We start from the raw sequence: 26100 nt of genomic DNA, 5'->3' as shown, positions 1-26100 counted from the left end.
GTACCTGAGTAGAATTTGTTTTTAATAGTAGCCTACTTATAGTATAAATGAAGGTTTTTATAGTAGTGTGATTTTTCAAAATTGATTATACGACTGTATATTTTTCTGTATAAAGTTTTGGGCTAGTAATGGAATACAATAAAAATATTTATTCTACATTGAATCTAGGCTTTTAAGTCTATATTCTATATAGGTTGTAATTTCATGCTTACTTTACGTGAAGTGCTCTTTCAAATTATTGTGTTTTACAACAATTATTGTAGAATATGATGTAGCCTATTACACAAAAAATCATAATGAATATCAATAATTATTGTTTTATTTCTACATCACAAATTATTACAGTTATATTCAAGAATTTAGTGTAAAAGCATGAGGAGAATAGATACAAAGGGAGGGGCTAATAAATATGAACTTGACTGATTTGATACGACAAACTATATGTTACCGGTACTGACTAATATAGGCCTACTCGTAAATAAGACTGATGCCAAGTCTTTTAGGAACTACCGTCAAACAACGATTGATCTAGCTTTATTGAAAGCTGCTATTCCTGCTGGTAAACTCCAAGAACACTCTTGATCCCACAATCCTCTGGGCGGAAGCCTGTCAAACCTACAGATAATACATTACAAAATTTGCTTTATTTACCTATTTGTTTGCCTTTGAATATGGACTATTTGTTAGAATCTCTCTTGATTCTGGTACCTATAAATGTAAATAATTGGATAAATGAATTACAGTAATAGTCTACCATTAGCCGTAAATAAAACGTAAGAACGGAATTTCCAGTTGACCACGTGACAAGCTGACAAATATGTTTACTCCGCCTTCCCATTTTATTTAGTTCCTGTTACTCAAATACTTTAGTCTTGGAAGTATGCCAAAAGTGCGCTAGGCATCTGAAAGAACATATTCAAACCATATAAATATTATACCTATACACATATTTCTATCTCCTATGTTATAATAGTAGCAGTCTATTACACTAGTTTTGTGGTTGAAGGAGCATAATAATATCCTTGACATACATATTGGACTGATCTTAATTATTGTGGTTTGACTCAACAATATTGTAAACAAAAATAACGGACAGGTTATTTTTAGGTGTGTTTTCTTTGAAACTATTGACGTATTAAACTTGGTACAGTAGTACCGTTACTTTGTATACTGATAAAAACTCTAGTGTATCATTTTTATCATAAATTTTGTTTTCTGTAACAAAACCCTGTACGGTAGAGAGTTTTTTTTTTGGCTGAGGGCGACGATCAGACGATACACACGTGAGCTCTATTATTTTGTGCTTGGGTTTATCAATGAAAGATGAATGGATTATAATAGTTTGAATGAATGGCCCAGTTTTTGGTGTACTACATCTACGAACCACAAACCACCGAGCGAGAAGGTGTCACTTGAAGCTTTTGTAACTGTCAGCTGTAGTGAGATTCACTTTACTCTGTCAGCATTGGTTGAATGGGAAGCACTGAATGCTATTTATAAGTGATTCTGACAGGTTTAGGTGAATCTCACTCACTACTGAGGAGCTGGCCTCTAGGGCATTTTTCAGCTTTAAAGCTTGAGTTTTCTATTTCACTAGTCCTCCCCTTCCCCCTTAAAATTTCAGAGGAATCTTCTTCAGAATTTATTGTATTTTTACATTATATGTTTTTCATCATTACTTAATAATCTTCAAAGTTGTATGAGTTGCATGGAGTGGAGTTTCCAGAATTTTCAAAAATCTTGGAAAATACCCCTTTTTTGAAAATGTGCAGCTCCAAAACCAGAAATCGTAGAATCCTGCGCGACCACTCAAGTTATTAGAAATTTTATTTTGTGAAAATGTTTTTTTTTCGAAAATCCCGAGATTTTCGAAATAAAATAGAAAAATTCCCAAAATTTGGACGTTTTTGGGGTTTGAGGGGGTGAAGCCACCCTCTGGCGTGTTAGCCAATTCCAAATTCGAATTCAGCGCCCTAAAATACATATAAATACGACAAGAAAAAATCTTTCGGGGCTGTTTCCTGAGAAATTACCATTTGTCTGGACTATATTGAGAAGATATGCTCTGATAATTTTGTTCGATAAGATTATATTTTATACGAGTAGATACGATTTGCTTTTCTATGAAGATTCAAATATAATATGCTAGCTCTTATACACTCATTTTCATAATAAAAATAGTGAAATTCGCTTTGACCCACTGTCAGCATTATTCATGACAAATAGAATCAATCAATGCTGAAAGTTTGAAGTGAATCTCTTTCTATAATGAATACGGTACCTAAAGTGAGGTCCACGTTATAATGGCAGTAGATAAAGATTGGAGAATAGCGATGCCGATTCTCTGCATCAATTAATTATATTTCTACATCATTAAAAACATAATTGGCATCGTTGTGGACCTAGAAAAGGATAGTACCACCAGCTTTGTCGAATGATAGACAAGGATAGCAAAACAAAAGTTGATCGAATACTGTTATTATAACGTAATAATTTATTTCTTTCTTTACGGTACGAATGACATTGATGTAATAATATTGGAGGATAAAATAATAAGGGTAATAAAGAATTGTTCAATTATTTCTACAGTATTGTTTACATATCACTCCGTAGTATCGCTGAACAGAGGCTTCAGTGCCCTTTATAGGGTCTCTTCACACTCAGCGAGCCTTTTTTGATCTTTATAGGGTCTCTTCACACTCAGCAAGCCCTTTTTGATCTTTAGGGTCTCTTCACACTTATTAGCGACGCTACGCTGAAATACGTCCTATCTAACAATGTAAACGGAATCCTATCTAAGATACAGTACGAATATATCTTAGAATCCTATCTAAGAATGTGAACGGGACAGGCTCTTAGCTTGTATTTAACATTGGGAGATTGGATTTCAGTGTAGGTAAGGGTCTTTTAATGATTTATAAAATCATTACTTTCTATTCATATGCTTACCTATTGACTGATTCATGCATTGATTTATTGTTTTGTTGTGTTGTAGTTTTATATTAATATATTTATTTATTTGTATTGTGATGTGTTGTTGTAGATGAGGTCGGCGGAGATGTTGTCTGGTTCGGAGAGCAGCTGCCGGACGCCAGAGCTGTGGCATGCCGACGACGAGGACATCGAAGTGGAGGTAGCCGCTTCTGACGATGACTCACACTCAAAAATCAACGGTAAATACAACACAAAACATCAATAACTAATTATTATTAAACGAAAATCCTAATTAAATGCTGTAAATAAACCTAATTAAACTGTAATAAACCAGCCACTGGCTGGATCAGCCACAAAAATTAGCATATAATATCATATTTCCGTTATATTGTACTATGTAAGTCGAGAAATATATAAGGGATGAGAGAATAGCACTATATTGAGCTATTTTAGAATAGACAGTGACGAGTGGTCTAGTGCGTAGGGATATCTAATCAGGGGATAGAGAAACTGCAGATAGCACTTCAAAGTTAGATCACTTTTTACCATTATTATAAAGAGATTCAATATAACTTATACGGCTCTACTTGATTATAGTTCATTCAGCTTCATGCATATCCTTAAGCAAAGGATCTCTTTAACAAAGCTCCAGCAGCTTCTTCTACAGAGTACCCCCGGAAATTTCACAGCTATGATGAACGGGCGTTGTTTCCACCGGAGTAGTTAGGTAGAAATTTCTAGCGTGGTCAGGAGGGACACATCACTCTAATAAAATGTGGAAATTGCGTAAAATCGCACCAAATTGAAGGTATATTTTCAAAATTTTCCGGGGGAGGACCCCCTGACCCCCCTTTTGTGGGGGTATTCCTTACCCTCACACCCTCCGGTGTCTCCCTCTAAGTTTAGGTACTTTCTACTCCAATGTTATGATCCCCCCAGAATTTTTTTCTGGCTATGCCACTGTACTACTGCAAATATTGATATCAGAGTTAACAGCTAGATGGAAATTCGATGAGAGTACATAAACAACTCTTCATTTAGCCTACTATTAAAATAGTCTGCAACCTCGTGCCAACCAAGATTGATGACTAATTGTTTGCTATTTGAGATAAAATTTAACAAAATTAATTTTCTCCTATTCAAATTTTTCTCACATTACATATATGACAATGTTTACAAATTAGAGTAATCATTATATAATAGCACCTTATATTTATCATATATGTCGTGAGAATATGTTCAGATCTCCATGATATAATAATAATGATAATTGTACGAACTGAATTTATTTAGATATCCATAATTTATTATTATTACGATTTTGTGGCTATACCACATGAAGCTAATTTTAGCTTATATTGGTGTGTTGTTTCAACACATTATTTCATCAGATTTGAAGAAATTCATGATTATAATATAATAGTTCCTTCTTCTTATTGTATTATCAATTTATTTTATTTTTTCTATCATGTTTTACTAAATTGAGTTAGCCTATATGTTAATCTTTTATTGATTTGTTATAAAATAGCTCTTTATTTTTCTATCAAGTGCTGCGTGATAATAATGACAATAATAATAATAATTTTTATTAATGGATGAGACAGAACAATAATTCAATATACGGTAAGAAATACAATAATTTTCAACATAATACAATTTTCAATAAAAAGAAGATGAAAAATATTAATCCTATAATTATTCTATCCTAAGATTTACTACTAGTCTCCTGATTCAGAGGAAATTGAGAAATCTCTAAATTTCTCTTAGCTTATGCGAGCAAGTGTTCATGCGAGGTATCCAATGCACTTCTTGGACTGGTTAAATAATTTGAATGGAAAAATAGTAAGATTTTATCACAGCTTGCATCATCACATTCCTTCTTCTGGCTAACGACTTTTCTTTATTGCATTTCTTACATATCTATATATAATTCTGCTCTGTTTCGGTTTACTCAATTACATCTAGAACATAAAGGTGGGTGTGGCCTCTTATATATATCACACCTACTTTTATTTTATCCGGATTGCAAAAAACAACTTTTACAGTTACATTTTAATTAGTCTATCAATGAGAATGCATTCATATCTATATAGTTATGCAAGGCTAAATAATGAAGAACTTTTTAGACTTGGAAACATTCAGGTCATACCGCCGGGCAAAAAAACACAAAAAGTTGGAAAAAGCTTCCAACTTGGAAATTGTCAACTTTTATACAAAGCACGGAACCAATTAAAATCTCGTTATTTCACCTGAGAAGATTGAGTAATCATTATACTGTAACATAGGAAAAAGTTGGCACAATCTTTGTGTATTTCTGGAATGTTCAGTGGCTAATTGGTTTGTGATAGGTTGTGAATCTATTAATCAACTCTAAATACATAATCCATACCGTAATGTATAACTTGATTATTTATATTTATGGAAGTTTTAATGCATGGTTCACTCTATAATTGTTTTATTACGGATAATATGCCCACATGAGCTGTGCGCTTGTGCGTGGGTAGTGGAGAGTGGGAGGGTGATTTGATGATATGATCAAATGTTCATGCCTACCGGCGGGATTCGAGCCCACGACCGGGTAGCGCTAGAGCAGACTGAAGGGTCAAACGCATTTTAGTCCTGGCCGACGAATTCATCTAGACTTGAAACAATAATTATGTTTTGTTCCTAGCACTCAGTCTAATAAGATAACTATTTAGCTGTTCTATTTCAACTTAATTTTGTGATGATTATAGTACCGTAGGTAACAAGTTCCAACTCATCGGTCTGACAATCTATTTACTACCTTCATTACATATTTCATAATCCATTGATGAAGAATGCCTACAAAATTCAGAATATATATTTTAACCGTTAAGAGAAATATAAAAATAGACTAATCATGCTTTAACCTGACCCACCACTTCTGCTTCTCAATTATTACATTTTTTTAAGTTATATTAATTTCCAGTTTATTCAAATTGTGAGAATAAGTTGAAAGTATTTTGAAGTTTTTGTGTATTTTCAATCTTCCAGATAACATGTCAATTGAAGAATATATTTGAAACTTAATTCAATATTGCTCTTCATTCTCCAATCAAGCTTCAGTCAGATTTATTTCAATATTTTTTCAAATTATATTATAGGATAGTGTATTTTATCTTTCACTCTTGACTCTTCCAAGGCTAGTGAACACTAAACGAAATGTATACGGTATTCATCAAAGTAAATTCTTTTTCAGTATAATTATTATTAACAAGTGGATACATTTATTTATTGATTTATCTATGTAAAAAACAACACAGTAGAAACATTGGTACCTAGATAAAATACTAAGGCAATCTTTGTGATTGATTTTTTCCAAATTTAGGTGATAACACAGTTCAAAAACTTTGTAAAACTGTTATTAATATTTGTGTGATATTCGTTTTTTCGGATCATGCACTGCAGAATATTAGTAAAATAATTATTAATTTGTGTGAATTTTGGCTTGTGCAGGACGAGTAGACGCAGACTGTTCGGATAGTTCGGGAAGCGAGGGTCCCAACTCCAGTTCGTCGCGGAAGTGTTCGCGCGCCAAACGGAAATGCCTGCTCGGCGCGAACAGTGCTCGTCGACGCAAATCGGGGCTCTCGGCCAGAGAGAGAAACCTGCGCCGACTGGAGAGCAACGAGAGAGAGAGAATGAGAATGCACTCGCTCAATGATGCCTTTGAGGTTGGTTGGTCAAACTTTACAAAAATATCATTTATTATTTACTAGAATATAGTTATTTACTAGAATAAGTATTTGTACTGATATATGTATATGTTCTTAATCGTAAAAATTTGCTCTTTTTTGGTATAAAGGATTCAAGTCTATATAGTATTATGTTTTGGAGTTATTATCATGGTAAAATGGATACCTACATCTCAGTAAAAAATCATTCATGTTTGATATAAATGATACAAGTCACTCATAACCTCTAAAAGATGAAATTGAATCTAATAGGTATTGGTAAAAATTATACAAGTTAACTTATAACTCTCAAGAAAAGAAATAGGTTCCTATTGATATAAATGATACAAGTCAACGTATAATTTTCAAGACGCGGCAATAGGGTATTGATATAAATTATAGGTCATAATTAAGTCAACTCAAATCAAGATCAAAAAGGGTTAAGTCATAGAATACTTTGATACAAAGGGTTCAAGTCGTACACATTTTTGTTTACATCTGTATAAAGATAATGTCAATATGTGAGAAATCATTATTGCGGACACAGTAAACATGTGAAGAAATATGTAGAGCAACGATTAGCGTTCCCTAGGGCCACGCTAATACTTTAATAATGATTCATAAATTTCACGCTTAATACTTTCAATAATGATTCATAAATTTCATACAGCATTTTTTGAACTTTGTTTTTGCTATCCTGAAAAATCATGAAAAATGACTTTACTTAAACTAAAGGTGACAACACCTTTATACTTATTAGTACAGATATTTAATCGAAAATATTTTACGTGTGTATACTTTGGTCACAATCATTTTTAATGTTTTAAAATATAAAAAGTTTGCTTTTCAAAAGGAGAGAAAACAATAATATGGGTATATTTATTATATATAGCCTACTTATAATATATTTAATATTTAGGAGGGAAAATATGTACGTATGTGATCAAGATCTCGACTACATAGTGACTAAACTACAGGGTCTTTATTAGGATTAGGACACCAGGCTGGATCGCCGGTGGGGCACCAGAGATACACCAATGTTGACCATAAGAAAGTAAAGCAAGTTTGAAGATTTATCGCCCCTGGGCTATCCAAAATCGCCACACATTCCTACCAGATACGACCTTACCAATTATTGTAACAATTTTACCAACGCATCATATTATCAAAGAAACTCCTCAACTTATGTTCTCTTATTTTTCACAACTTTGCATATTGTAACTTTTATATAAAATTGATAAGAACAATATGAAAACTTGTAGTACCCTTTATTATTTAAAATATTACAACGACTAGTTTCGACCATAACTTAGGTCATTTTCAAGTTGAAATGTCCTAAATTTGAAATTTGTAAATTTTAAACTGGTTTTCTTATTTTGTAATTTTGGTTTGTTACAGCAACTCAGAGAAGTGATACCCCATGTGAAAATGGAACGAAAACTTTCAAAAATTGAAACCCTTACATTAGCCAAGAACTATATTATGGCACTTACCAATGTGATATGTGAAATGAGAGGCGATGAAAAACCTTATACGTGAGTAAAACCTTATAAGTACTTTAAATATTACATTACCATAATATTCTAGGAATTGAACCAGAATAAATTAAAAAAATACATATCAATCTTACTACTCTAAGAAATACATTTTACAATCTTATCAAGTATTTTTCAGGTTTGAGCTTTTGTTTCATGTTCAATAACTAGATTAATAAAATTTATGAAACTATTATAGAATGCTATTTTTTTTTTTTGATCTGAGCGTTTGCTTTTAGAGATAGGTGATATATGTTAAAGACTGATATTTTAGAGCAGTCTTTTGAACTCAAGATCATTATAGAGGGAAATTTAAATAAAAATAATCTTTAATAATATTGGCGTTTTTTTTGTAGAAAAAAAGAACTGAAGTATTTTTTCTTCCTTAGGGGAAGTAAGGGTGAACTTTAAGCCCTAGATACTTAAACAAACTATTATTTTTTCTACTTTGAATTACAATTATTATTAATGTTCTCCAAACTTGCAGAAGGTATATCAGCTTCTAAACCCATATTAATCTATTGTATTTTTCCTAATCATTCGATCTACATAATATATTCCCCTATACGTATTCGTCTCTTTCCCAAGGTGGATTTACTTTCACATCCGGAGGGAGAAAAGTTGCACCTTTTGATGCACACATCAACAACTAACTCTATAGTAGCTTAATCTCCGTTTTTTTTTTAATTTTCCTAATATTTTGTCTTCAGATTTCTGGACGTGGACTGTAGCAGCAGCGGAGGCGACGACCTTGAATCGAACAACAACTCAATGTTTCAGGAAAATCTGGAAAATTCTTCATCAGCCAGTATCACGTAGCAATAAATTAGTACTTTTATGTGAACTGACACCAAGTCGAGATTAACCGAAATTTATAACAAGTTACTTGCCTTCTTCCATACTGTCGCTAATTGTTTAGTTAAATTTTTTGTTTCCATCATTATTTGTAGCGTTTTAAGAAATGAAACTTGAATTATTTTCATTGATGGGTGAATCAAAAAGCTCTAGTAAAGACGTTTCATATGATGAAATTAAAGTAGGGTTTTTGGAAGTTCTCAATTTTATAGTGAAAAATTCAATGTGGAAAAAATATCTTCATTAATATATTATTATAGTTTTATTTTAAAAGAGCAATGAGAAGGGTGCGAGTCTTCCGATTGTAATCAATTTATATTTTTTTTAAATTCTTATTGAATTAGAACTCTACTGAGTTGAGCCAACCTTTCAGAGCCTCGTCAATTGGAATTTTGAATCTTTCTCACATTATCCCTGATTCATTAATTTTTCAAACTATCTTGTATTTTATCAAGTCAAAAACGAGCAAAAAAAACATTAAGTTTAGCATGAAAGTTTGAATTGAAAAATGATAAATAGGTAGCTAGTGGTTGTAAGCAATCACTAAGTTGTGAATGGTTGTTAATGCCCTCTCTGTGATAAAACGTTTTTAGAAATGAGGAGTATATTGTTCATTTGATGAAAGTAGAAAAAGTAATTTTAGCTGTCTTGATTTATAGGACTGCTCAATTTTAGGCTCTGAAAATTCAAGCTTTCTGCTATATTTTTGTAAGTTTTCTTTGAAATTTTCGTTTTGAAATCTCTAGAGATATCAACATATTACTCAAAAAGTAATTAACAATGATTATTTTTGTTCTAATTAATTGTATGAACAGCTTATAATGTGAATGGGACTCAATTTATGAGGATAAAAATGAACATCGATCTCTTGGGAACCTCAGTTAATGTTTTGTGTAAAATGCAACCCAACTACAGAATGCCAAACCCAGCACTGCCATCAATTAACTGAGGTTTCTTTCTAGTCTTACTTTACTACTTAGTCCCATTCTATAGAAACCCATTGTTCTTTGTTGAAAAAATCAAATAAAATAAATAAAAATTGAAGAACATGTTTTCAATAGCGCTGTTGCTGTTGTATGACTTGAGTTCTAAATCTTTTTAGTTCTCAAACATTTCAAAATTTAATTTTCCACTGTTGGAAAATTGTTTGGAAAATGTTAGAAAACTAAGAAGTTTCAATATTCAAGTTCAGACAGTTTTCAAAAAATGTTTCTTATTAAATTGAAAAATGTTTATTCATTTGTTACTAAAATTTAAGTTATCTAAAAAATGTATTGTGAGATAGTTTATAGGAGATTCTAAACCACCTGAATCTTTTCTGATAAAATAATAAAAAATAAATATAAGTAACAATAATAACTATCTACGTAATTGTAATTTCATCTATTCATTTAGACGGAAAATCTTACAACCCAACTTCATTAGAATGGAAAAGGTACCGTAATTCTTAGAAAAAGGTTGTACTTTTTTGAAAGTGAGTAGTAGCCTAATTCTTTACAAAAAGAATTGTACCTCCTTTGATCAAGTTTGTCTTTCAATAATTCGACTTGAATATTTTTCCCAGAGCAGAGAAATTTCTATAAAATAATTCGAGATTTTAGTTTTATGAATTTTGCACGTCACTAATGAAATAATAGCTGATTAATTATTCGAATGACTATTATTGGATAAATGAAAAAACACAGTTTTATTTTGTCACATCCACATTTATTGGACATTAATACAGGACTGCAGTTTCGTGTTGAAACCAACACATCTTCAGCTTCAATACGCAACTGCAGTCCTGTATTAATTTTCAATAAATGTGGATGTGACAAAATCAATTCTCATTCAAGAAATTTTATAATTGAATAAATAGATAAGCATTTATATTATGTTTCACTCTATATAAAATCAACTACATTTTATCAGCTCATTATTATTTTATTTATCTATAAATTTTCAAACATTGTGTGAGTGTGTATATTACCAAATTTTATATTAGCCTATTTTCAGTAGTAAATACTGTATTCACTTGAACTTTTTGATTCACCCATTCTCTTATGTAATGCTTCTAGGCTAAATGTATTCATCATGATTATTCAGTACTTATAAGTATTTACGTTATCGATAATTATTCGAATAGAGAATTCAACATATCAATTACCATGAACAGTTTTAGCTTAATTGTATTTAAAGTAATGAATCTCTATTTGTATTTGGTAGGTAGTGTGTTATAATAATGAGCTATGCTAGGTTATTAAAGTTTTAATTATCTTTCTGAAATGGAACGTTTCCAACTATAACGTTTGAAAATGTAATATTTTTCTATTTTAACGCTAAAATATTGCTGTAAATTTTAGCTATATCATGTTGGTAATTAAATTTGAGCAGTGGTAAGTCGATTGAAAACGACTGAAGAAAACGATCGAAGAAATCGTTGAACTGACAAAAAATTAATATTGAAATCAATTCAAGAACTTGAAAAATCATGAACTAGAGAAAATCGGATGTAGTTGAATGAAGTTAAGACTGCTCTATATAATGAATGAATAATGAATTTATTGCCAAATACAAGATAGCTCCATCCCAATTTTTACCTCTATTTGTTGAAACCTTTTAAAATATACGGTAATTATGTCAGAGCTACATAATTCTCAATGATGTCGTCATCACAAGTATTAATATTGAAATATATATCTTACTTACCGCTGTAAAAATTATAAAATTACCAAGTAATTGTTGAACTTATTACTATTTTATGCAGGATTCTCATGCAACAATCATATGATTATAATTATATAATTATAATTAATTATATATATTAATTATGATTATAATTATAATTCATATGATTATCTGCAAAGATGATAAAATTACCATGTTGTATATTGTATATTGCGTACCGGTACTTATGTAAATAAGGTGAGGACATCTGATTAAATAAAATACATATATGTTCTGAAGATGAACTTGTTTACAGTCACCATAATTTATGTTGATTGTAATTTTTTCAATTCCATTTGAAATATATCTCAATTATTCAGAAAAAATTGTAGCCTAAAATTCAATGTTTATGACTCATCATATTCATCATTTTCATTCGGGAGTAGTAGATCGTCGAGTTTCAACATCATAATTACTGTAGGTATTACCTATGTTATAATAAACCCAAAACACATATGCAAGAAAAATTGTTTTAGCCTAGAAATTTCTTATGAATGTGTTACCATAAATAGTAGATATATACCAAGTGTACATAGTAATTGTAATGGACTTCAATGCAAAGAACATTGAAGGCAGTTTTATGGGAATGCTTCAACCATTTTTATAAATATGAAAATAAAATCGAATGCTAAAATTGTGTATTTCATTTTACAAAACTATTTGGTTCTAGTGTTTTTAGTTTAATATTCACGGAATGCAATAACCATAGTCAACCGCACGAAAAAAGTCCTATGGAAATTGTAAAGGATATTATTGAATAAGACTATTTTCGTGCGGTTGACTTTAGGATTTATCAAATCATATTTTACAGGATTATATCGATGAATACAGTGATCTGAATTTTAATATTATAATTAATTTTTAATTTTACTTAATATTCCTGACATTGAAGACATGCTAGAATATTTAAATATTATTTCCTGAGCATGTGCCAATTTTGCAAATCAAATGGTATTCACTATTTTGTTACGAAATTTTCCAGATCAAAATATCTAAAACTATACTATGATATAATAGGCTACTAGAAGCAAGGCACAAAAACGTTGTCTCAACCGTTGACAAGATATAGATAGCATTTTTAAGTTTTGCAATTCTCATTTTTTTAACTAAATATTATCTTCCTGTGCGAATTTTGTAAATATAATGTCGGATTCGTATTCCTCGCCTCAAATCTGACAGTTTTAGCAAAAATGTTATTCTTATAAAAATAAACATACCTTGTATTCAACGTTAGTAGACTATTTGCAAAGAAATATAATTTAAAAATTGCTCAAACTGTTAGGAATGATAGCAAAAGAACACAAATATGCTTATGTAATTGTGCGAAATATCAATGTGAAGACTATGTAGTTGGTGATGATGGTTGAAGCTGAAAATTAGGTGTTTTTCACAACACAAGGAGCATTGTTGTCAGGTGTACCTGGAAATCTATATGAGATAGAGCGCTCTACCAGATCTCAGATTGTAGAGCACAAAAATACGCCCAGAGGGATTTTGAATTATACGGATCTGATATCCGGATCCGTCTCCTTGGTTAGGGTTATCTTAATCTTCCTTAACACCCAACCTGAATTCCAAGGGCCGAGGGCCTAATCGGCCAGCAACGGCAAGGGCACATACTCTTCCCTTCAAGTTAAATACCTCGTGACAGAAACAGAGGGTAAAGAATCAGGATAGGGGGAGAAGTGTAGGTCCGGTATCTCCACCTGACTGGTCGCGTCGTAGCAATACTTCGCAATTCAATTCAATTCAATTCAATTTATTCATTCTTTGCACATTTTACATAGTTTAAATACACAAAAATACAAACATAAATAAAGAGTACAAAAGAATGTGTAGCTCGCAAGACTTTCGTCTGTTCGCGAGCATGAGTAAGAGAATATAAAGATTGAGAAACGTAGAAAAGAAAAAATATTTATAAAATAGAATATAATAAATGACTAAGAATAGCCTAATGGTAAAACAAATTTGAAATACAGAGTGAAATGAAGAACAGTTTTTTTTTACAATATAAGAGGGAAAACCTGAGAAAGAGAAGAAGCACAGTGAATGCACAAGTCAACTGGTGATGAGAAGAGGTGAGTGGAGAAACGTAAATTTAGAATTTGTTATAAGCTACTGCCTTTGATTACTGAAAACGTCAGGTGATGTTTTGATCCATGATAAGATTTCTTTTCTCTTATAGCAATTTTGATTGTCTGATATGAAGTCTTGTGGTATAATATTTACTAGTTTGTCACATCTATACGGAAATTGCATTCTACATACTGTTAGATTAGTTTCAGGTAAGTCAGATCTCCTGTAAGTTTGGCGCGTGTTATATGGAGTAATTCGGGTATTGAAAAGATTTTTGTTTTTTAATAAATATGAAATTAAATTTTTCAAGTAGAGCTGTTTGATTGTAAGTATGTTAGATTCCTGGAAGAGAATTCTAGTAGGATACAGTCTTGGTTTGCTTAGTGCCACTTTTATTATATGTTTTTGAACATTGAAGATCTTGTTTATATGACATTCAGCAGCACCCCCCCATACCCTAATTCCATATTGCAACACAGATTGTGCGTAAGCAAAGTAGGCCATTCTAGTAATTTGTTGCATTTTCAACTGGCTCATTTTGTAAAATTTATTTGTTAGATACTTGACCTTGTGACATAGAGCTTGGATCTGGGAATCCCATCTCAGATGACGGTCAACAATTATTCCCAGGTATTTAACGGTTTTAGAGTCCTCTAGTTTAGGACAGTCACAATCATTCAAACCTATTTTATTACATTTGATATTATGAATTTTCAAGTTTATTCGGTTTACAGGTTGAGTAGCAGCATTTGGTGTGAAGGTCATGAATGAAGATTTTTTATGATTCAGAGTCAGGTATGATAGTCAAGCCAGTTCTTGACCCTGGAAATACCCTTCTCAGCTGATATTTTAGTACTCTCCCAGTTATCACCCGAAAAAACTAAAGTGGTGTCGTCGGCAAATGAGATTGTTTGACCATTTTGCAAGTCGAGATTCAGGAGGTCATTAATGTATAGTATGAATAAAATTGGTGAGAGTACAGTCCCCTGCGGTAAGCCGTAATCTAAAAGATTTTCAGTACTGGATTTATTTTCAATTGATAATATTTGAGAGCGACCTTCAAGGTAGCTTGTAAAAAGTTTCAGGGGCAAACCTCGAATTCCAATTCTATTGAGCTTTTCCAACAGTTTGGTGTGTGGGACAGTATCGAATGCTTTTTTCAAGTCAATAAAATTGCAATAGATTTTTTATTATTACTAAAATTTTCAGTTAAAATTTTTACTAATACGAAATAGCGTCTTCTGTGTTTTTTCCTTCTTGAAATCCAAACTGGTTAGGGTGAATCACCTTACTCACAATCATGTATTGTACTAGCCGCTTTTTAATAAGCTTTTCCATGATCTTTGAAAATCCACTTAGCAAGCTTATTGGGCGGTAGTTATTGGGATCGTCAACATCTCCCGATTTATGTAAAGGTATGACTTTAGCCACCTTGAACTCCTCCGGAAAGAAACCTTCTTCAAAGCATTTATTAATTATAATTTTTAAAGGTTTAGCAATATAGTGGGCAATGATTTTTAGACAGCTATTATTTATGTTATTAATTCCTGGTGCTGAGCTGGATTTGAGGTCTTTAATTGTTTTGATAATTTCTTCCTCATTTGTCGGGAAAAGGAAAAAGGAATTTGGGAAACCTATTCGTGAAAAACGGGAATTTTGACCAGTTGGAGGAGGGATGTTTTTATTTTCTTTATTCAGTTCTTCTGCGAGTACTCTCCCGATAGACGAAAAATGTTTATTTAAAATTTCAGGATCAATATCAGTCTTTGAATTTTTCTTTTCTACATCAAGTATTTCATTTATGGTATTCCATGTCTTCCTGGAGTTACCTCTACTTTGCTCCAATTTATTTCTGTAATACCTAATCTTGGTTTCTTTCAGTAATTTGTTTAGGACGTTTCTATAGCGAGTGTAGCATTGTTTCATTTCGTTATTATGTGGTTGCTTCTGTAGTTTTTTGTGCATTTTATTTCTGGTTTGAATAGCTCTTATTAGTCCAGTGGTGATCCAGTTCTTTAGTGGTTTATTTCTGTGTGATGTCTTTATTTTGATAGTTGCATTTTCAATATGGGTTGAAAGTTTTTGTTCAAAAGAGTGTACTAGTGTATGGATGTTATTATTATTTATTACTTCCTCCCAATCTTCATTTTCAAGATTTGAAATTAATTTATTGAAAACAATTTTTTCAGTAATAGTGTTTGCTAAATTAGGCCTATCAGAACCACCGTCTGCGGTTTTAATATGGATACTGGTGCTGTAATGTAATATTAAATGGCAAATATTAAATAACGTAGGGGGTGGAATAGGCATATCTAATAGTTTAGTTTGCTTCAGTTGATACTGTAGTTGTTTTTAAAGCAAACTTAAATCGAGAAATTAGAAATATGTGAGTAAATTTTGAACCATTTTAGAAAAATAATAGAATGTTTATTTTATGTCATTCTATCACAAATCTACACTGAATTTAATAAATAAGTGATCATGATAATGTAATTACAACAACAAATTTCAGTACTAATACAAGTTACATACGGTTTACAAGACAATGATTTTACATTTTAAATGTTCAGAAGAGAATCAGATATACCAAAATTCTCTACTATAATACAAAACATGCTAGTGTTAAATAATTTTAAAATTAAGCTAAAATTTAGTTTTGATAAAATCAAATCGAAAAATGAGTATTTATTATAAATAATAAGTATGAGTATGATTTGAAAAAATCAATGAGTATTATAAAACGATCATCTCCATTGATAGTAAATTCTTATAATATATTAAAAAAGTAACTAAAACTTGAATACAATGAGTATTGAAACAAAATTAAAAGCGAAATATTCAGACAATTAAATTGTCCATTGGTAGTGGATTGAGTATTAACGGTTGATAAAGTAACTATGATTTAAAAATAACGCAACAAAAACAACAATTCAAGGCGTAATACGAAGACAATTTCATAAAACATTTGAAACGCACCTACGATTTAAAAACAAGTATTGGAACAGAATAAAATTGTAATTTTGAACGAGACTGAATAATTTGAAACACTCGAAGACACTTGAGACGGGAATTTCTAGAGCTTGAATTGGCTAAAAGTTGAATGGGTTCACTTTTTGGCGGCGAGCATCTTCATCCGGTTGAGAGCGCTGCCAGCCTTGAACCACTCGATTTGCTGCTCGTTGAACGAGTGGTTCAGTTTGATTGTTTCCTGCGATCCGTTCTCATGCGTGATCACACAGTCCAGTGGCTGAAACATCCAAGTTAAATTGTCAACAATCCAACATTAATGTGAAACTATGAAACAAGAATGAAATAAAAATTAGTAATAGAAAATCCAATTACTGTCAAGGTGCGAAAAGACTTTTGCGCCAAGAACACACGCATTTCACTTTTCATCAGCTGATTCTATTCTTATTGAATCTGTATTTGAACAGAAACAGCAAGATAAAGACATAATGAACATCAGCTGTTGAAAAGTGCAATGTCCGTGATCGTGGCGCAAAAGTCTGTACGTACCTCAATACATCAACAAGTGAATTACCAAGAAGCAAAAACGATAAGTTGTATGAAACAAAAATAAAAAGAATCAGTAATATAGAATCAAATTTCTGTTAAGATATAAATATTATAAATTGTCAAGATGCCTAAAAGTGAAGTAAAATTGAATATGTAATCTCTAGTGCTCTTTAATTTTCTTTGATGTCACGACGTTGATGTCCCATTCCATTATCCGTTTCAAAATAAAATTGTATGAAAAAAGTAATAAAAATAATTGAATAGGCTGCTGGCCACTAACGGTATAACATGCATGATACACAGTCGTCACACATTGTTGTGTCATCACAGCGAATCACTTCGAGCAACATTTTTGAGGTTAGGTTTTTATCTCTGATTTTTTTCTTCTCTGATCTATTTGAAGATAAATTATTTTCTATAATTATAATTTGTGATTTTCCAGTGGATTATTTATTTTTATTGGTTTTTTATTTTATGTTAGAAGCCTCTCGCTGATAATGAACATGTGTATGTGCATGATGAACTGTTCTACAGTTAGTGGCCCGCCTAATATAGAATCCAATTACTGTTACACTATAACACGATAAGCCGTCGGTCCGGATTACCTAAAAAAGTAGTCATCTCTCATCATCATCCCTCTCACTCATTGCCCATGCACAAGCCTAAGAGCTTAGTGGGCATCACCCTCAGTATTATTATTAAAAATGAAGTAACCTTTTATATAGAATCTCTAGTGCCATTTCATTTTCCCTGATGACACGATGTTGATGTCTCGGGTATCCATTCCATTATCCATTTTAAAATAAAATTGTATGAAACAAAAACTTGAAAAAAATTATTAAGAAACCTATTAAGAGATCTGTTTATAGGTTAAGTGATATTTATAAGATGCTACCTTGCCGGGTGCGAATGCTTTCAGTCCAACAATGGATATCTTGTCAGTTGGCTTGATTTTGTCGTAGTCGCTGGGGTTGGCGAAGGTCAGAGGCAGCAGGCCTTGCTTCTTCAGGTTGGTCTCGTGGATGCGGGCAAACGACTTCACAATGATGGCTCGGCCTCCCAAATGTCTGCAACATAACAGTCGACCAATATTATTCACTATAATTCCTAGTTCATTAAAATGATTATTATCATCAATATTACAGTCCATCTATATGAGTTTATGGAAATACAAGTTTAAAGGATGGCCATGGCAGTTCCCAGTGAGGCTTGCCGAGACTGAAAGTCCCTTAACAGACAAACACGTACAATTTTATTATTTTAACGAAGCTCCCAAATAGACTGCAGAGGTCTTCGGGGTGATTTGCAGCATTTATTTGGGAGCTTCGTTAAAATAATAATTATATATTAATTAGCATTTGAATAGCTATAATTCCTAGTAGGAAATCCCAATCCTTTTCCTAGAGAACTCAGGTGCAGCTTGAGTTCGTACCTGTCGAAGTTAACAGACTGCGACGTCCTTTTTCTTAACTTATCCTATTCTAAAACCCTTCCAGTTCTCAGGTATAGCTTGAGAACTTCCCGGTCGAAGTCATCAGACTGCGACTAACTTCCTCATACTTTCTTCTAACTTTTCCTGTTCTAAAATTCTTCAGGATCTCAGTTCCAGACTAGAGATCGACCACGTCACGGTCTCAGACCCGCGAAAAGTTTAGGAAAATCCTGTTTGAATTAGGATCTCAGTTGCAGACTAGAGATCGACCCAGTCGCGGTCCTCAGAACCGCGAAGAGTTTAGGGAAAACCCCCTTCCTGAATTAGGAGTCTCTGACTCGATATTATTCCCGGGGAAAATCCTTTCCTACCTCGGCAACAACATATCGGTGCCTTCCCGATATTATTCTACAGACTGTGTCTGTGAAAATCTTTTCTATCCTCTCATAATAGTCGACATACTGACTATTAATTTAAAAGCGTTTCGGACGATTGAGAGTGATTTCCATTCCCTTAAGGGCTGTTAAAGATTAGCCCTTAATAACCGTCGCGCAGTTGCTAGACTGTCGCGGAAATCCTGCTTAGCAGTTTTCAGAATTGCTAAAGATCCTTTCGCAGCTACAGGCTCGCGATTCAGAAATCCCATACCTAGAACCCTATCCTCTAAACCTTAATTTCCCCATACAGTAGTTAAAATTTATATCCCGTATTTAGCTAGCAGGTCCAACTTGCTGAGAGCTAGATTGCGATTTTCAGATTGCGAATTATTGAACAAACTCCCGTTAGTTGTAGGGAAGAATAACTGTTCCCCAGACCCGATAAATTATTCGCTATACCTCAAACTCTATACTCTGTATCCTGTACCCTACACCTCATACACTTTACCATTAATATTAATCCAACACCGGGTGCGCAGATCCAGTCTGCACACCGACAGCGCGCAGTTACAAATTGCGAAAACCCTAACAAAACTCCATACCGTTCCTTATTGAACTCAATTCAATCCTTCTTTCTATAACCCTTATCCTGGGCTTGCAGGAACAGCTTTGCTCGCCGTCAAATCGCAGTTGGTTCAGATTGCGTAACTACTTAACAAATTCTGAATTATTGAATACCACTAACATCCCCACAGTTTCCGCCATACCTTTACCCCATAGCTCTCACCTCAAGTCCTGTAGTAAAACCACTTTCTGGGCTCGCAGATCCAGCCTGCCCGCCGTCAGCTCGCAGTTGGTTCAGACTGCGTACTACCTTTATAAATATAATTATTTGTAAGGATCTGATATCCGGATCCGTCTCCTTGGTTAGGGTTATCTTAATCTTCGTTAACACCCAACCTGAATTCCAAGGGCCGAGGGCCTAATCGGCCAGCAACGGCAAGGGCACATACTCTTCCCTTCAAGTTAAATACCTCGTGAAAGAAACAGAGGGTAAATAATCAGGATAGGGGAGAAGTGTAGGCCCGGTATCTCCACCAGTCAGTACGGACACTGACCCCGACCCATATCCGGCTGTAGCTAGTCCGCGTCGAAGCAATACTTCGCAAATATTGGATAACCTAGGGGGTGGAATAGGCATATCTAATAGTTTAGTTTGCTTCAGTTGATACTGTAGTTGTTTTTAAAGCAAACTTGAATCGAGAAATTAGAAATTTGTGAGTAAATTTTGAACAATTTTAGAAAAATAATAGAACGTTTATTCTATGTCATTCTATCACAAATCTACACTGAATTTAATAAATAAGTGATCATGACAATGTAATTACAACAACAAATTTCAGTACTAATACAAGTTACATACGGTTTACAAGACAATGATTTTACATTTTATATGTTCAGAAGAGAATCATTTATACCAAAATTCTCTACTATAATACAAAACATGCTAGTGTTAAATAATTTTAAAATTAAGCTAAAATTTAGTTTTGATAAAATCAAATCGAAAAATGAGTATTTATTATAAATAATAAGCATGAGTATGATTTGAAAAAATCAATGAGTATTATAAAACGATCATCTCCATTGATAGTACATTCTTAGAATATAATGAAAAAGTAACTAAAACTTGAATACATTGAGTATTGAAACAAAATTAAAAGCGAAATATTCAGACAATTAAATTGTCCATTGGTAGTGGATTGAGTATTAACGGTTGATAAAGTAACTATGATTTAAGAATAACGAAACAAAAACGACAATTCAAGGCGTATATACGAAGACAATTTCATATAACATTTGAAACGCACCTACGATTTAAAAACGAGTATTGGAACAGAATAAAATTGTAATTTTGAACGAGACTGAATAATTTGAAACACTCGAAGACACTTGAGACGGGAATTTCTAGAGCTTGAATTGGCTAAAAGTTGAATGGGTTCACTTTTTGGCGGCGAGCATCTTCATCCGGTTGAGAGCGCTGCCAGCCTTGAACCACTCGATTTGCTGCTCGTTGAACGAGTGGTTCAGTTTGATTGTTTCCTGCGATCCGTTCTCATGCGTGATCACACAGTCCAGTGGCTGAAACATCCAAGTAAAATTGTCAACAAACCAACATTAATGTGAAACTTTATGAAACGCGAATGACATAAAAATTAGTAATAGAAAATCCAATTACTGTCAAGGTGAGAAAAGACTTTTGTGCCACGAACACGCGCATTTCACTTTTCATCAGCTGATTCTATTCATATTAAATCTGTATTTGAACAGAAACAGCAAGATAATAGTTATTTGTGCAACTAGTGCGCAAAGTGACAGTTTGCTGCACCGAAAGAAACGTTTACGCCCGAGCTGTAGGCGAGGGCGGAATGGTTTGTTGAGTGCAGCAGAGGAAGAGCGCACGTATTTCACATTAAATTTTTCCTACAGTTACCATTGAATATGAAAAGTGGGTAATTATGGGTAAAATTGCCTGAAATCAATCAAATGTTTTTCTGTGTAATTTTATTATTAATAATAAGCATGAGTATGATTTGAAAAAATCATGAGTATTATAAACGATCATCTCCATTGATAGTCATTCTTAGAATATAATGAAAAAGTAACTAAAACTTGAATACATTGAGTATTGAAACAAAATTAAAAGCGAAATATTCAGACAATTAAATTGTCCATTGGTAGTGGATTGAGTATTAACGGTTGATAAAGTAACTATGATTTAAGAATAACGAAACAAAAACGACAATTCAAGGCGTATATACGAAGACAATTTCATATAACATTTGAAACGCACCTACGATTTAAAAACGAGTATTGGAACAGAATAAAATTGTAATTTTGAACGAGACTGAATAATTTGAAACACTCGAAGACACTTGAGACGGGAATTTCTAGAGCTTGAATTGGCTAAAAGTTGAATGGGTTCACTTTTTGGCGGCGAGCATCTTCATCCGGTTGAGAGCGCTGCCAGCCTTGAACCACTCGATTTGCTGCTCGTTGAACGAGTGGTTCAGTTTGATTGTTTCCTGCGATCCGTTCTCATGCGTGATCACACAGTCCATGGCTGAAACATCCAAGTAAAATTGTCAACAAACCAACATTAATGTGAAACTTTATGAAACGCGAATGACATAAAAATTAGTAATAGAAAATCCAATTACTGTCAAGGTGAGAAAAGACTTTTGTGCCACGAACACGCGCATTTCACTTTTCATCAGCTGATTCTATTCATATTAAATCTGTATTTGAACAGAAACAGCAAGATAATAGTTATTTGTGCAACTAGTGCGCAAAGTGACAGTTTGCTGCACCGAAGAAACGTTTACGCCCGAGCTGTAGGCGAGGGCGGAATGGTTTGTTGAGTGCAGCAGAGGAAGAGCGCACGTATTTCACATTAAATTTTTCCTACAGTTACCATTGAATATGAAATGGGTAATTATGGGTAAAATTGCCTGAAATCAATCAATGTTTTTCTGTGTAATTTTATTATTAATAAAAACCTTAATTTATTGTCAAATTGAATAATAATGTAGTAGTGTTTGAATGAAGGGGCGGCTGTGGTCACTCATGTGCTCCTAGTTCCTTGTCCATCGTTATATTATAATACCAGTCACAGTATAGATATGGAGGCAAACTTATAGTAAAATTTTGAGAAAGAAAAATTCAAGCCTCAAATCCTGAACCAGTCGAAGTTTTGAAAAAAAGTTGTATTAATGGAAAAGTGACTCACACTACTTGTAATAATAATGTAATGGTAATGTAATCAGAGTGTATGGAGACAGTCCCGGTCGCGATTTGGTACACCACCTTGATCAACTTGAGCTCGGAAAATCGGTCAGTGGTTTTATCATGCCTGGCGCAGGATTTGACCCTATTGCTAAAAATATAAGAAGTGACACTCATGATTTATCATGTGATGATAACGTGGTTGTTATTGGAGGGTCGAATGATGTTTATTTTAATGAGGCGTCGAAATTTTTAAGAAGCTTGATTACTCTTATCCAAGTATTGAATTTTACAATATATTAGTATCCACAATACCAATGAGGCATGATCTACCGGACTGGTCCTGTGTCAACACCGAAATAAAAAAACAAATAAAGAATTAAAACGATTTGTGGAAATTTGGTAACGTAAGAGTATAGATATTTCTGACTTAGGTAGAGAAAACTTCACAAGGCATGGATTACATCTGAATAGAAAGGGAAAAACTTCACTGGCTCGAAAATTAAAAGAACAGTTGGAGTGTGGGCATGCTGGGGGAATGTTATTGAGTTAGGGTATACTAGTAATTCGGAAAACTAGTTTATGGTCCTGCTTTAGAAGAAGATCAATCAGAAACCCTAAAACCTTTAAACAGACAGGACCTGGAAGCATTACATTCTAACTGTAATGAAGTTAAACGGGCTGTAAATTTGATAATGTCTACTAATATTGAATTCAGAATTGGATATTTAAATGTACAAGGCCTTGAGAATAAAATTCGATTAGTCAATGAATATGCGGCAGACAATAATTTTGATGTATTATGTATATGTGAGCACTGGTGTAGGAAGACTGAATTGCCTTTTAAACAGTTGGATAATTTTAAATTGATCCAGTCTTATTGTAGGGATACTCATATGCGTGGGGGGGGTTGCAATCTTTGTGACGGAAGCACTGTCAGGCATGGCTGAGAAGTTAGAGCTTGAGTCAATGTACCAGGAGCTTGATTTTGAAATAGCTGGTGTTTGCATAGAGATGAGTAAGGTGGTAATTTTTCTATCTATAGGTCACCTAATGGAGATCCATCAATTCTTGGAAAGTTTGGAAACTCTCTTTTATTTTACGCGACAAGTTATAAGTGGAGAAACTATAAAATTGTAATTGGTGGAGATAAAATGCGCATTTCGATGTAACTGTCAATAATAAGAGGCATGTAGCTGATTTCAAGACCTACTAGGCAATATACTTTACAGCACAGAATAATATGCCGACACGAGGGAAAGCTTGTCTTGACATGTGTTTACAATGCTTGTATCACAGAACTGAATCAGATTTGCAAAGTTATCAAGTGCACTTTCTCTGACCATGACTCTGTATGTCTAACTGTGAAGAATTTTTCCTTAGATAAATCAATTAATAATACCCAGGCTAGATTGTTACTTCTAGGCCAATAGATGTCTTAAAATTGGCCAATTGTAGAGAATCTCTTAGAAATTATGATTGGGTGAGGTTTTTTAGTAGTATGGAGTTGTCTACAGCAGGTCAGATTTTTGATAATTTTTTTTATAAATTTATGAGTATCCTTGATAGCACTATACCTCAAAGAAAGTGTAAATTTAATGGACATTTCAGGAATTACAGAATTAATAAACGTAAGAATGATTGGTACACAACCGAATTGACTAATATGAAAAACAGGATGATGATGCTTTATGACTTAAATAAGAAAGTTAACACGGAGGTAACTAGGCTATTATACTTGGATGCTAGAAGTAAGTATAAAACAGCAATTATGAATGCTAAGAAAGCACACACAATTGGTCGAATTGAGAAAGCAGCAAACAAATGCAAAATGGCTTGGAAAATAATAGGTTCAGTAAACGGTAGTAAATGCAATGACGTAATTCCAGTATCACCTGATGAATTTAATGACTTCTGTGGGATTGCGGTTGATGATATAAATAGTAGGATAATGAAACCTACCGAGACTGCAATGGATATGATGCAGAATTCATCACTGGAGAAGAGAGGCCTACTTTTCAGTTTGCTGAAGTGACCATGGATGATGTCCTCGATGCTCTGAATAGATTAAAATCATCTGACAGTGTTGATATATATGGCCTCACAAATAATCTACTTCGGAAATTAGGTGATTGCATAGCATGTCCTTTAGTTTATTGTATAAATAAATGCATAGAGCAAGGCGTTTTTCCTGATGCACTAAAACTATCGAGAGTGATACCTGTTTATAAGAAAGGTGACAAGAATTGCCCTTCCAGTTACCGACCAATTTCATTAATTCCCATTTTTGCCAAAGTTTTTTGAAATTATAATTCATAAGCAAATGTGTGATTATTTAGAGCAACATAAAATTATATGTAATGAGCAGTTTGGTTTTATTAAGAATAGGTCGACCACACAAGCTGTTGATTCACTCATCATAAAATTCTGAGGCTTTTGAGGGTAACGCTTTGTTCAGGCCACCTTCTGTGATCTGAGCAAGGCATTTGATTGTATTGACACTCCGTTCTCTGGATAAGATGACGGCAATGGGATTCCCAATAGATTATTAAAATCCTATCTACGAAAGCGAAAACAGATAGTGTGTATTAAGGGATCAAGATCCAGGTATCAGAAGTCAAGTATGGTGTACCACAGGGTTCCGTGCTCGAGCCGCTGCTTTTTATACTAATGATAAATGACCTACCAAGCTTCGTAAAGAATCACAATAATGTCCGCCGATGATACAACTTTGTAAATGAGAGTAATGACATCCACAAACTTGAAACTTCGTCGGTAACATCTATGTCTAAAGCATTGGATTGGTTTAGAGCAAATGGGTTCCTGCTGAATGAGAGCAAGACCCAGTCACTGCTTTTTGGTTTGAGGGGAGCTACCTTGTTGAACTCCTCTAAAAGTAATAAATTTCTTGGTATTTTCCTGGATGAGAAGCTGACTTGGCGGCCACATATTGAATATTTGACTGGTAAACTCTCTAGAGTTATATATCTTTTACACAATTTAAAAGAGCATGTGACCTACATGTATTTGAGATCAGCTTACTTTGCGTTTTTCCATAGTCTGCTATCATATGGAATTATTTTATGGGGAAACTGTAGTGATATACGGAGTGTGCTTGTACTCCAAAAGAAAGCTGTTAGAATAATTTCTAGTGCACAATTCCTTGCCCATTGTAGACCTCTGTTCATGGA

At 33.3% G+C, this 26100-nt stretch overlaps 3 protein-coding genes across 6 annotated transcripts in view; 1 reads left to right on the top strand and 2 right to left on the bottom strand.

Moving 5' to 3' along the window:
- LOC111064424 (protein dimmed) overlaps positions 1-12359 on the top strand; it is a 76313-nt gene extending 63954 nt beyond the window's left edge. The window contains exons 2-5 of one of the 3 annotated variants that reach the window (XM_039434245.1): positions 3044-3173; positions 6412-6629; positions 8028-8164; positions 8875-12359. In XM_039434245.1, the coding sequence (XP_039290179.1) occupies positions 3044-3173; positions 6412-6629; positions 8028-8164; positions 8875-8983 (594 nt within the window). In that variant the 3' untranslated portion in view covers positions 8984-12359. The remainder of the gene's footprint in view (positions 1-3043; positions 3174-6411; positions 6630-8027; positions 8165-8874) is intronic. The other 2 variants (XM_039434246.1, XM_039434247.1) reach the window with 2 other exon arrangements.
- A 3847-nt stretch (positions 12360-16206) lies between these two features.
- LOC120352655 (aconitate hydratase, mitochondrial-like) lies at positions 16207-18482 on the bottom strand. The gene is made up of 2 exons (XM_039434244.1): positions 18213-18482; positions 16207-17048 (listed from the first exon to the last, which is right to left on the bottom strand). Exons 1-2 carry the CDS (start codon positions 18465-18467, stop codon positions 16908-16910), a joined length of 396 nt encoding a protein of 131 aa, XP_039290178.1. The 5' UTR covers positions 18468-18482; the 3' UTR covers positions 16207-16907.
- A 1940-nt stretch (positions 18483-20422) lies between these two features.
- LOC111064425 (probable aconitate hydratase, mitochondrial) overlaps positions 20423-26100 on the bottom strand; it is a 34504-nt gene continuing 28826 nt past the window's right edge. Inside the window, exon 14 of one of the 2 annotated variants that reach the window (XM_022352151.2) lies at positions 20423-21265. In XM_022352151.2, the coding sequence (XP_022207843.1) occupies positions 21125-21265 (141 nt within the window). In that variant the 3' untranslated portion in view covers positions 20423-21124. The remainder of the gene's footprint in view (positions 21266-26100) is intronic. The other variant, XM_039434243.1, reaches the window with a different exon arrangement.

Source organism: Nilaparvata lugens, chromosome 8 (genome assembly GCF_014356525.2).
Source record: "Nilaparvata lugens isolate BPH chromosome 8, ASM1435652v1, whole genome shotgun sequence".
Taxonomy (NCBI): domain Eukaryota; kingdom Metazoa; phylum Arthropoda; class Insecta; order Hemiptera; family Delphacidae; genus Nilaparvata; species Nilaparvata lugens.
The sequence above is the reverse complement of the archived record's forward strand: the minus strand, read 5'-3'. Positions and strand labels throughout refer to the sequence as shown.

Coding starts and splice junctions, on each gene's coding strand:
- LOC120352655 (XM_039434244.1), bottom strand. CDS start 18,467: ATGGACTGTAATATTGATGATAATAATCATTTTAATGAACTAGGAATT. Junction 17,049..18,212: donor AAGCATTCGCACCCGGCAAG/GTAGCATCTTAT, acceptor TGGATGTTTCAG/CCACTGGACTGTGTGATCAC.